This window comes from Mobula hypostoma, chromosome 18, assembly GCF_963921235.1.
Source record: "Mobula hypostoma chromosome 18, sMobHyp1.1, whole genome shotgun sequence".
In the NCBI taxonomy this organism is placed as follows: domain Eukaryota; kingdom Metazoa; phylum Chordata; class Chondrichthyes; order Myliobatiformes; family Myliobatidae; genus Mobula; species Mobula hypostoma.
In genome coordinates this window covers 40,383,714-40,396,738 of record NC_086114.1, presented here as the reverse complement: position 1 = coordinate 40,396,738, position 13,025 = coordinate 40,383,714, and the positions used below count along the sequence as shown (strand labels likewise).

The 13,025-nt window shown below is 44.0% G+C and overlaps 1 protein-coding gene across 12 annotated transcripts in view; it reads left to right on the top strand.

Annotated features, from left to right (window-relative positions):
• LOC134358497 (sorbin and SH3 domain-containing protein 1) overlaps positions 1-13,025 on the top strand; it is a 214,518-nt gene that overhangs the window by 156,247 nt on the left and 45,246 nt on the right. For all 12 annotated transcript variants that reach the window (XM_063070773.1, XM_063070782.1, XM_063070777.1 and 9 more), the window contains 2 exons: positions 872-973; positions 2,518-2,567. In XM_063070773.1, coding sequence (XP_062926843.1) covers positions 872-973; positions 2,518-2,567 — 152 coding nt within the window. The remainder of the gene's footprint in view (positions 1-871; positions 974-2,517; positions 2,568-13,025) is intronic.

Sequence of the window (13,025 nt, the reverse complement as noted above, 5' to 3'; positions counted from 1 at the left end):
GGCAAGGAGAGTCAATCAGAGACGGGGTTCAGATAGTGTCTCCCATTCCATCCCAAGAGTGCAGTTATGTCACTGGTTAGGTGTCCTGGGGTGGTGGGGGGGGTTGGTTCAGTTTCAGTCTCAAGATCAGTTCCCAACCTCAACCGGAGCTGGTGGAGCAGCAATGGAACGTCAGTGCAGAATTTGGAAGAAATGCTTTGGGGGGGGGGGGTGTAAATATTCCTGTCACTGTGCCTTTTTCAAAATGTGCTTCTGGACGTTGGAAAAAGAAGGGATAGGGCCTCAGAAAAATACATTTACTGGCCAGTGACCTCTTGATGTCTCATTTCCAAACTCCCACTTGAGGAAATGGCTTTATGAGCAAAGGTACAGGCTACTAGAACCCAAGGTGTGTAGCTCAATGCCAGAAGCAGGGAGCAAAAAGCCTCCAGTCAAGAGAGTCCAGACTGGTCTCTGCTGGAGTGTGGTAATGAAGAGACGTGTACCTTGTATTCTTTACTGCAAGGAGACAGGATGGATAAAGTGTTCAGTAAACTGAACTGGGGGACTCGGCCTAAAGTGAGGGCGACTGGTACATTACTGCCAGCGTCAGAACATGGGTGGAGAGAGCATGTGAGAGTGTTGGTTGGGTGATGGTTTCCACTTCGTAATTCAAACTTTTGTTCATTTAAAATAAAGATGCTTGGTTTACTCTGCAGAGGGTTTGCCGCGTGCCGCTCTTCGGCCCAGTCCTGCTGCGCTCTGGGTCTTCGGGGTTTGTGTGTACTCTTGAGTTGGTCTCTCACGGCACTGCCCTTTCTGGGTGTGCTCTAGAATGTGCTGGCACAGTGGTTTCGTTTGCTCTAACTGATTCTTTCCCCTCTTTAATCAGGATCAGCTAGAGAAAGACCTGTCTCTCTACCAGGCTGAGCTAGACACAGATTTAGAAAACATGGAGAAGCTTTTTAGAAGCCAGGACTCCCGTCCGTGGAAGGTACTCTTCACTTTCTCCAGTGTTAATCATTCATTGCATGCACTACCCTTGTCACGACTGGAAATAAGCAGTCTCAGCAATCAAACAGCGCAGGACTGTACACACACTGCCCATACCGAAGGCTAATAAGCTTGCAATCAATTGATAATTAACTGTGATGACAAGTTGGACCTTCTGCACTCTGGAATGAAGGACCCTTGTATCTTCGGGCATGTTCATTTTTAAAAAAATTGCTCTCTCATTAGACTTCTGTTATTCTGGTGACATCAAAATCAGATTTAATATCACCGGCATATGTCTTGAAATTTGTTAAATTTGGAGCAGCAGTCCAGGCTACATACCTCTTCTACTTAAAATAACGCTGCTCTTTCTGCGTAAGCTGACCTCTGAGGTCTGCGCCAAGGCTAGGCCTGCAGCAAGTTTAGCTGTCAGCCTCAGACTTTGCTTCCAAACTCTGCCCACTGCAGTTGTGTCCATATGTGCTTGCTCGCTTTTATTTCAAACTGCTTCCTGTTGTTTTACGTTCTGTAGCCAGTCCCAGTAATATCACTGTCCCTATCAGAACTGAGAGTCTCCTGTGGCTCACAGTCCTGGCAATGAGGCTGGGAGATCGAGAGGCAGTCAGAATGGAACTGTGGACGGTAATACTCTCTGGTTGTTTTGCCTGCACTTTCCTGGTTAGCTGCTTGCTGTCCCGATTGCCTTTTATTACCACTGTTTATTGAGTCTGTTGCTTCCCAAATCAGCTTTGCTCAATAGAATCCAGGGCAGCTGTGGAGGGGGGTATTTGCACATTACTTACGACGGCTTTGAATGTCAGATTGAAATGCTTTTGAACAAAGGGCCAAATCTGGTGAGTTGTGTACAATGCATGAGATAGTGAGCGCTGCAAAAGCTGATAGCACAGTGCGATAAAACTGAAGTCGAGTTTCTCCTAAATTAGTAGCGTTAATGGCCACTTTTGTTTATAAAGGAAGCAATGCGTGAATGCAATTTTAGGGGATAAATTTGTCAAAATTACAGATTAAGTTAGAAATGTTTGAAGTTCGCATGTATGAAATCTCTAAAACTGGTTATAAATTTTCCACTTTTTGGCTTGATGCACAATGACTCATTCACAAACAAAAGAATAGAGGCCAAGGCAGGACCAGCATGCTGGCTGTTTTTCAATCTGTCACACACACACACACACACTCACTCTATCTGTCCCCCTCTCTTTCACTCTCTCTCTCTCTCTCTCTCTCTCTCTCTCTCTCTCTCTCTCTCTCTCTCCCCCTCCCTCCCTCCCTCCCTCTCTCTCCTCAACTCTCCGCCCCCTGAATTGAATTTCTCAAATCACTGGCTTTTTTCAACCAGTCAAGAACTCTTGGAGCACAAGCGCAGAGTGTAAGTTGAAGCTAGGTATCAGATCTGAAAACCTTGCGAATCTGTGCCCTGTCTTGGAAGTTCTGTCTGTAAGGGTGGCTAGTGTCATCTTTTGCCCTTCTGTTCTTGTGTGGGTTATTTAAGTTTATCAATGACCCTTTTTATTTCTGTCTTTTCAGAGCACATCACTGAATTCAGCCTTAGAAATTCCATCCGAGCGTTCGACATAGTAAGTACTATCTGTATTCTGAGCTGAGTTTGTATCTGAAACATTGGTTTGCCCGCAGTACAGTAACCTGTCTCAGCACCTGCAGTTTGTGAGATTCTGTTGAATATACTGCTTCAATTGCATCAAAACTTCTCTCCCTTAAGCGTTGTGTGTGTGTGTGTGTGGTGTGTGTGTTCTGTGTGTGTGTGCGTACATATACGTTTGGGAGAAGTGTGAGGCAGTTTTTAATTATTGCTCTGAATGCAATTAAGAGAGCTTTGTCGGCATTTCAATGTGATTTTTTTTCTACTGGTTCATATTGTAAAGAATTCAAGGATGTATTGGGAGGACCTTGAAGGATTTCTGAGTATTTAACTAAAATATAGTCAGCAAATTCTTCAGCTTGTCAAAAATGTCTGGCAAAGTTTGCGACAACTGTCCCGTGTAAGTATTATGGGATGTATTTGTTGTGTTAGTAACCTAATGAAAGCAGTGATCAAAGTTCACCCTCCTCATCAAGATACTAACTGCCATCATTTCCTCAGCAAAATCATTTCCTCAGTTGTCAGATTTTGGAATTGAACTGTGGTATCTCAGAGCCCTTCCTGTGGTGCTAAGGCTTTGTTTATTTGTTTCGTGACCTTGAGGGACTGTAATTAGACAGGGTGGATATCTTCAGCTCCTATTGAGAAGTTTTTCCTTCTGAGATGATTCCGATTTACTATTAATTATTTTATTTTAAGGAATTGCACATTAAAAACAGCCACTACTAAAGGGTCCATATAGAGTATATGGAGACTAGGGCTGATCTACTGTGAGCTCAGTCAATCCCTTTGTGAGTTGTGTTGATTGGTGTAGGGTGCATAGAGCAGTATAAGATCATTCTGTTTTGTCCACTTTGTCAGTACCAAATACGATGCCAAAATAAACTCACCCCATCTGCCTACATGAGGTCCATTTCCTTTTTGCCCTTTCCTGTTCATGCTGTTTAAACATTGCTGTGATGTCTACTTCCACCACCTTCTTGGCAGCATGATTCAGGCATCTACCACCCTCTTTGGGAAAAAAAATTTTGCCTCTTTAATCTCGTTTTAAACTTTTCCCATTTCACCCTAATCTGTGTCCTCCAGAGTTTGATATTTCTACCCAGGGAAAAAGGCTCTGACTCTCCACCCTGTGTCTGCCTCTCAGTTTATAAACTTTTGTCACATCTTCCTTCTGCCAACAGTGCTCGAGAGTGACCAGTCCAAGTTTGTCCATCCTCTCCTTGTAGCTAATACACTACAAGTCTGAACAGACACACACACACACACACACACACACGCACGCACGCGCACACACACACACACACACACACACACACACACACAGATCAGATGCTGTTTGACCAAAGATAGCTTTATCTGCATGAGTGTTATGCTAACTGACTTTGAAGTGACGGATGAAGAATTGGGAAGAGTGCCTTGGTACTGGGCTGTACCTCAGGGAACATCTTTTGCACCTTCTCTTACATCCTTCTTGTAATGCGGTGACCAAAACTGCACTCAATCCTTCAAATGTGGTTGAACCAAACCTTTTATGCTCATTGCCCAACCAGTGAATGCGCGCATCATGTATGCCCACTTTATCACCGTGTATTCTTGTGTTGGTAATTTCAGGGAGATGCAAACTTGTAACCCAAGATCTTTCCTGACATCAATGCTTCCAGTATTATTTATTTGTTTATTTTGGGGTTATGGCGTGGCAACAAGGCTCTCCAGCTCAACCAGCCTGTGCCAGCTGTGAACAATTAACCCTCTAGCTGGTCTTTGGAATGTGGGAGGAAACTCACTCCATCACGGGGAGAGTATACAAACCCAGCAGCAGCAGGAACTGAAGTTGGCGATGTAAAGTGTTAAGCTAACCACTGTGCTACCATTCCTGCCATTTACTGTTTACTTTTCTTCTGCATTTGACTTCCCAAAATGCAATATTTCACACTTCTGGATTATACTCCATCTGGTAATATTTTCAACCAGATTTCCAACCGGTCCCTGGGTCCCTTTGTCTTCTGGTCTACTCTTCTCCCCTATCAGATTCCCTCTTCTCCGGACCTTTCCCACCCACTTGGCTTCACCTATCACCTTCCAGCTAGCCTCCTTCCCCTCCCCCACCGTTTTGTTCTGGCATCTTCCTCCTCCTTCCTTCTCAGTCCTGAAGAAGTGTCTAGGCCTAAAACATCAATTGTTTATTCATTTTCACAGACACTGCCTGACCTGCTGAGTTCCTCCAGCATTTTGTGTGTGTTACCTTGGGTTTTAGCAACTGTGCGCTTCCTTATGTTTATGATCTATATCCTGCTGCGTCCTTTGATAATCTTCCTCAGTATCTGCAACACCACCAAATTCTGTGTTGTTTATAAATGTACTCTTCAGGCCACCAACATTGGCATCCAAATCATTTATATACGCATTATAAACAGTAGAGGTCCCAGGACTGATCCTTGTGGAACTCCAGAGGTCATAGACTTCCAGTCAGAATAATGGCTCTGCATCATTATCCTCTGTCTTATATGGACAAGCCGATTAGAATCCAAGCTACCAAATCACCGTGGATCCTGTGTATGCTAATCTTCTGGATAGACCCTGTCCAGGGTGACGACGTCCACTGCCCAACTTTCATCAATCATATAATGTTTTTCAAGACATCTAACATGCGGTATAATGCTAAACATCAAAGATGCTACATAAAAACATTATATGGGGTGTCAGGGAGGGGTAGCACCGCTGGTGGGGGAACATGTCGCATCCTTTTCAGGGTGGTTAGTCCACCTTTGGTCCCCACCTGGCACTCAGCTCTCACCTGTGGCTCCCTGTAGCTGTTTGCATGCGACAGCGGCCACACCCCGGGCAACGGCTTCGACAAGCCAGCTAAACCAGGTGAGGGTAGCCGATGGGTCTCAAACCCTCGGAGAGATAGGGAGTTGTCTATCCCAGCATATGAAGACAGACTCCAGCCGATTGAGCGGACGAGACCAATGGAAGGTCCAACGGTCAAGAAGGCGGTCTCTGCAAGCGTCGTGGTACGTGTAGAGCAGGACAAGACACAGAAGATGTCCTGGTCATCCACTGTGCCTAGTCCCATCTCCAGCCGTCTAGACTCTGTCTTGCCACTGGACCCAGATGGGAATTGGGAAGAGAGAGTGAGGCTGACGCTGCGCAACTCTCCCTCACTTAAATCCAAATCACGCGCTAGTCTCGACACCATCATTATGGTGTCGAGGTCCTCATCGACATCAACGATGGACGAACAACAACAACATAAAAACAAATATTTTTCTGAGGAGAGAAAGCTTGCTATAGGTAGCATTCTTGGTGAATGGGGGAAGTGGGGGGTGATAGGGATTCCTCTCTATCCTACTGCTTGGTTTATACTTGAGGGTCAAAGTGCTGCTACAATAAGTTGTAAAATTAACCAAGGTTTGCATTCCACATGAACTCAAGATAGTAAAGAGCAGATTTGGACCTGTTCTTTTGTACAGCATGCAGTACTGCCTAACAGTGGAGAGAATTCACAGCACAGAAACAGGCCATAAATCCTGACATGGTTTATGGTTCATTCAAGGCTGCTTCCGTCACACAGCCCAGTGGCTGTTGGTGCTAAATGGTTTTCTTCCACATGGGTGAGGTACAAGAGGAAATGGTAGCCAGTATCAGTTAACATTTGAGATCTGAGACCCATCCAACAAAATGAATATTGCTGTGTCTTATCCCACTGTAATGGAGAAGAGGTAGGAACTGCTCTAACTGTTCTACTAAACCACTTTTGTTTGGAACCTCAGCAAATTTAGCAATGGTACATTCAGATTATAAATGGTTGAAGCCATAACACCCAACTCAAGTTAGAACTCACTAGTTACTGCTTGTAATCTGGAAATTAATCATTTATCCTTACTTTCTGTTATTTAGCCTGTTAGCCTGTCAGTGACTGCTCAAGTGAGTTCTCATCTTATGTAGTAATCTTCAATATTACACTTTATCGAAAGCCTTCTGAAAGTCAGTATACCGCATCTACTGCTTTCCCTTCATCTACCTTGTTTGTTACATCTCAAAGGAACTGAAGCAGGTTGGTCAGGTACTGTATCCCCTTCATAAAATCTCATTGACTCTGTTCATTGTGGTCTGAGAAAGGAGAGGAGATGGACCTGTACAAAGAGAGCCAGGAGGATGAAAGAAAGATCTGAAAGGGCAGGGAGGAGACCAAATGGTAGAGAAAAGAGAGTTTTATTTATTTTGGCCACTTTTATCACTTCAGCATGTCTCAAAGCTCTGTACCGCCAGTGACGTGGTTAGAAGTAGGAGAGGCTAGAACCAACAGTAAGAGGAGAGAGAGAATGGAATTAGAAGTGCAGATGATGATGAAGGCTTGGATAAGTAGTGTTATTTGGGGAGAGAGGGGTGTTCTTCCCATGGAGACTGGAAATATTGAGAAGTGGCAGGGGATGGCAGAGAGTGCAAGTTGGAATCTCAGCCAACTTACATAATGAATACTTTACTTCAGTATTCACTATGGAAAAGGATGTTGGTGATTGTAGTGATGACTTGCAGCGGACTGAAAAGCTTGAGCAGGTTGATATTAAGAATGAGGATGTGCTGGAGCTTTTGGAAAAAATCAATTTGGATAAATCACCGTGACCGGATGAGATGTACTCCACGCTACTGTGGGAGGCGAGGGAGGAGATTGCTGAGCCTCTGGGGATGGGAGAGGTTCTGGAGGATTGGAGGGTTGCAGATGTTGTTCCCTTATTCAAGAAAGGGAGTAGCGATAGCCCAGGAAATTATACTTCAGTGGTTGGTAAGTTGATGGAGAAGATCCTGAGAGACAGGATTTATGAACATTTAGAGAGGTATAATATGATTAGGAATAGTCAGCATGGCTTTGTCAAAGGCAGGTCATGCCTTACGAGCCTGATTGAATTTTTTGAGGATGTGACTAAACATATTGATGAAGGAAGAGCAGTAGATGTAGTGTATATGGTTTTCAGCAAGGCATTTGATAAGGTACCCCATGTAAGGCTTATTGAGAAAGTAAGGAGGCATGGGATCCAAGGGGACATTGCTTTGTGGATCCAGAACTGGCTTGCCACAGAAGGCAAAGAGTGGTTGTAGACGGGTCATATTCTGCATAGAGGTCGGTGACCAGTGGTGTGTCTCAAGGATCTGTTCTGGGACACTTACTCTTCGTGATTTTTATAAGTGACCTGGATGAGGAAGTGGAGGGATGGGTTAGTAAGTTTGACGATGTCACGAAGGTTGGGGGTGTTGTGGATAGTGTGGAGGGCTGTCAGAGGTTACAGCGGGACATTGATAGGATGCAAAACTGGGCTGAGAAATGGCAGATGGAGTTCAACCCAGATAAGTGTAAAGTGGTTCATTCTGGTAGGTCAAATATGATGGCAGAATATAGTATTAATGGTAAGACTCTTGGCAGTGTGGAGGATCAGAGGGATCTTGGGGTCCAAGTCCATAGGATGCTCAAAGCATCTGAGCAGGTTGACGCTGTGGTTAAGAAGACATACGGTGTATTGGCCGTCATCAATCGTGGAATTGAATTTAGGAGCTGAGAGGTAATGTTGCAGCTATATAGGACCCTGGTCAGACCCCACTTGGAGTACTGTGCTCAGTTCTGGTCGCCTCACTGCAGGAAGGATGTAGAAGCCGCAGGAAGGATGTAGAAGCCATAGAAAGGGTGCAGAGGAGATTTAAAAGGATGTTGCCTGGATTGGGGAACATGCCTTATGAAAACAGGTTGAGTGGACTCGGCTTTTTCTCCTTGGAGTGATGGAGGATCAGAGGTGTATAAGATGATGAGAGGCATTGATTGTGTGGATAGTCAGAGGCTTTTTCCCAGGGCTGAAATGGCTGCCACAAGAGGGCACAGGTTTAAGTAGGTACAGAGGAGATGTCAGGGGTAAGTTTTTTTACTCAGAGAGTGGTGAGTGTGGAATGGGCTGCCGGCAACGGTGGTGGAGGTGGATACGATAGGGTCTTTTAAGAGACTTTTGGATAGGTACATGGAGCTTTGAAAAATAGAGGGCTATGGGTAACCCTAATAATTTCTAAGGTAAGGACATGTTGGGCACAACTTTGTGGGCCGAAGGGCCTGTATTATGCTGTAGGTTATCTATGTTTCTATGTTTCTACTGTCATTCTTATCCTCTTATTTTCAGCCTTATTGTTTCAGTGATTTCCCCAGCCTTTCCAACCCTCTGCATTGTTTACTATTGTAACACACTGGCAGGATGGCATCCTCTACAACAGAATAACTGTCAATTAACAATTCAGTAACTCCAATGAACTGAGATGAAAAGAAGTATTAGTAATGTGATGGTGAATAGACTTCCGCAGCCTCTTCCTATTGAAATTTTGTTGAAATTCTCAAATTCTCAGAGAAAGCTTTCAAAGAGTGAGAATAATTTGCTTTTTTGATATAACCATATTTGCAAGGCTTTCTAATGTTTGATTTGTGATGTTATTGTACTGAAACAAAGCCTTCAACTCTTTTTTTGAAGAATTTAAGTCAATGGCTTTTATCAGTGGGTAGAGGCTTCATTTATTGCGTGAGGTGGGCAGGTACTGTATTATGTTTTAGCATCTTTCTGGCCAGCTTGTTTGAGATGTACACTTGACATAATCAAATCTACAACTTTACTGAATCTCAAAGCACAGAGGACAACATCATGCCTATTTCATCTGATCCAATTCATCCAAAGAACTGACAAATCATTTTCCACTCTCCTGTTTTCTTCCCCCCATTTTCAAGTGTAAGTACAGGGAAATGACTTTCTCTAACAGCTCAAGTTGAAGTTTATTGTCTTTTAGCCATACAGGTGTGTGCAGCTACATGAAATGGTTTCTCTGGGGCCAAGGTGCGAGGCAGAATTCATAAAATCTCACACAGCACATATGGTTATGATCCAGCACATACGGTCACAAAATAATATTAGCAAGTCCCTGAGCAGCATGATCTGAAGGAAGATTGGCAGGTTGACATAAAGTGCAAGGTGCATGATTATGTAGGGCAGTATAATGTTACTGATACTATTGTAATAAAACAAGCAGTGGTATAAATATGTGAAACAGCAGTAATAGAAGCTGAGAAGTGACTGGTGCAGGATGAGAGTGTGTCTGTGTTTTGCAGAGCGCTGAGGTGAGAGAGGCAGGGCGCAGTGTGTGCTGGGTGGCAGCAGGCTGTTAAGAAATCTAACAGCCTGGTGGAAGAAGCTGTTACCCAGCCTGACAGTTCTGCTTCTTAAGCTGTGTTACCTTCTGCCAGACGGCAGGCGGTCAAAGAGATTGAGGGGAGGATGGGAAGGGGCCTTTGAAAATGCTGGCGGCCCTGCTTCTGAACTGTGTGCTGAATGGAGGGAGGGAGACTTGCTGTAACATTATACCTGCCTCTGAACTCAGTGGGATTGATCAAGACAAGGATGAGCTCTGCAACCGAGAACACCGCAGGGAAGTCGTCAGAATCAGCAATATCAGAGACTAATTGTACAGCAGGCTTCTTTTCCGCTGTTTGATAACTTAAATGAGTAGTTAGATATTTGTCATATTCCATCTGGGATGGCATGGCGTTGTTAGGCTAGCACTGGTGGAATAGGGCAAAATGATCTTCACTGGTGATTTGTGCACTCTGAAGATTCTATATTGACCCCTAAATGTAGGGAATAAAAGATCTCCCAATAGGAGATGAAGTGTCGGTAATGTGCACATTAAAGTCAGGATGATTTATTTATGAGGATGCACAGCTGAGAGGAATCTGGTGAAATTTGATGTTCCCATTTTAACAAACATGAAACACAATATGCCATCAGATGGTTGGGGTGTGATGCAAGATTTGATTATTCGTCATCTGGGGTTTGAATGTGACACTAGCTTCTGTCACAGGGGAGTTGTAAGTGTAAGCGACCTGCGATGTGGGAGTGAGTAAATTGGGACACCAGCATCCCCACTAGGATAGCGTTTGTATATTGTTCACGATCAATTCTTTCATTTAAAATCAAACCTAATTGGATTGCTTGGTGAGAGGATTGTCAGCCAATTTGATGGTTGTAGACAGCAGGGCAAGCACACCATAAAGCCTAGGAGATCACCTGAGTTTATTTCTTCTCCTTTATTACTTAGCAGATATTTCACATTAGAGAGGTTGTTAAACTTTGATTTAAGATTTATCTGCCAAGGGGGCAAGAACATAAATCACTGACCTTTCCATGTCTCTAGGCACACTCAGACAACACAGCTCAGGACTGGGAATTGAAAGAAAGAAAAATATTTATATTGTTTGTTGTAGGGTTGTTCACCGAGATTGGAGATTAGGTCGCAAACGTTTCCTCACCAGTCGAGGTGATATCATCAGTGCGCAATTGAGTGTTGTTTCTGCCGAGTGCTCGCGTTTTATATTGGTCCAACATGTTGTTCTGATCGGTCTTCTGTTGAGAACCAAGCTTCTAAGAGTTCTCTTGATTTTTTGTTTTGTGCTTCTGCCTGGATTATTGTAGTTTCCCAGACAAAATTCTGTCCTTCTTGGTCTTTGTGTACTGAGATGTGTGACAGAGGATTGTGTATTCTTATGGCTAGCTGATGTTCACGTAGTCTCATAGATAGTTTTCTCCCTGTCTATCCTACATAGTGTTTGAGGCAGTCTCCATATTGGATTTTGTATATTACGTTTGTTGTCCCCTTGTGGACTGTTGGATCCTTGGGTCTTGAGACATGTATTTGGATGGTTCTGCTGTGTTTTTGTGCTACCATTAGTGAGTATGGTTGGAACAGTTCTGCCAATGTTTCAGAAATTACCCTGATGTATGGTAGGGTTAGCCTCTTGTCTTTTAACTCCTAATGAACTCTATTAACAAGCATTTTGATCTGGATGCAATTTACAAACCTGCGTGTCTGTGGGATGGGGGCTGAGAGGTGTGCCACAGGCCCTCGAGGAACCAACGCTCACAACGACCGATAAACAGGGATACAGGCCAGTGAAGTCCAATTGGTCAGGACCCAGTGGAAACTGGTGGCCAGATCGACAGCCAACCAATCAGAACAAACAAGTCAGACCAATATAACTGCAAGCACTCAGCAGAAATGACTCTCAGTCGCACACTGATGATGGCACCTCAACTGGTGACGAAACGTTTGCAGCCTGACTTCCAGGCTTGGTGAACAACTCTAAAAGAAAGAGCCAACTTGAGTTACCAATTCTTCTTTCATTTCAAATGTTTATATTGCTTTTTTCATTTAGTTGACATCTACCTGTCTTGAAGGACAATGGGTGATGATGATCATCACAAGCAGAAGGTATGCAGATCCTGAGATGCCTAGTCATCAAGATCTCCCTCTTGACCTCAACAGTGTAGCCCAAAGGAAAGGTTATGAAGCAATACATGTGGCACCAGCTTGGCTGCAGGAGCTGCCGGAAGGATGTTCAATGATGTCCAGCCGCCTTAGAGGCTCCACTCCGGATTTGCTGTCTGAGTTTACTCCCATAGCCTTCGTCTCTCCCGAAACTGCCCACAAGGCAGTAGGGCTATTTACCCATAGCTGTGGATTTGGTTCACGAGCACCAGGGCATGTCCATACACCGGTGGGCCTGTGTTCTACGTGGGTAGAGGCCAGACCTCCTTCCTGCCTTCTGTAGTTCAGCCTGAGTCCGAAAGGAGTTCAGTTTCCATGTGTCACCAACAAAGAGGCACTATATGAGGCTTCCTGTTGGAGAGGCTATGTATGTACAGGCAGGGAGAGACTTACACATTCAGCTCTCCTTTTTGCAAGACTGCTAGCCAACAGTGCAAGCTGAAAGTGAGAGTGACTAACACCACCCACTCCACAACCACACTAGACGCATCACAACAACCATTTTGACACCACATATTCTTGCATATACAGTAGTAAAATAGACACCAGCATATTTGAAACCCATAGCACATTGACGACAAGGGAATATAATTGGCTGAAAGATCAGAAAGTCAAGATGAATATTTGTTTTTCACAGTGAAATAAAGTGTGCAAGTGTCTGTGCGCTTCATTTTTTGAGCAAGACGTGTTTGCAATGTTGTTTTTCAAAGTCTGAAAGAAATGTAACCATTGAAGAGGATTGTTGCAGATTTAGGATTGATACTGATATAATGGGCATATATGTTGAATCAATCAAGTCTATTAGCACTGACATATGTGAAATTTGTTGTTTTGCAGCAACAGTAGAGTGCAAGACACAGAAGTTGACTATAAGTTACAACACAAATTATGTAAAAAGATAAGTAAGTAGTGCAGAAACAGAGCAAAATGGTGAGGTAGTGTTCATGGGTTCATGGACCGTTCAGATAGCTGTTAGAAGGGAAGGAGCAGTTCCTAAAACATTAAATGTGCATCTTCGGGGTCCTGTACCTCCTCCCCAATGGTAGCAATGAGAAGTGTACATTTCCTTGGTAGTGGTGGGATCCTT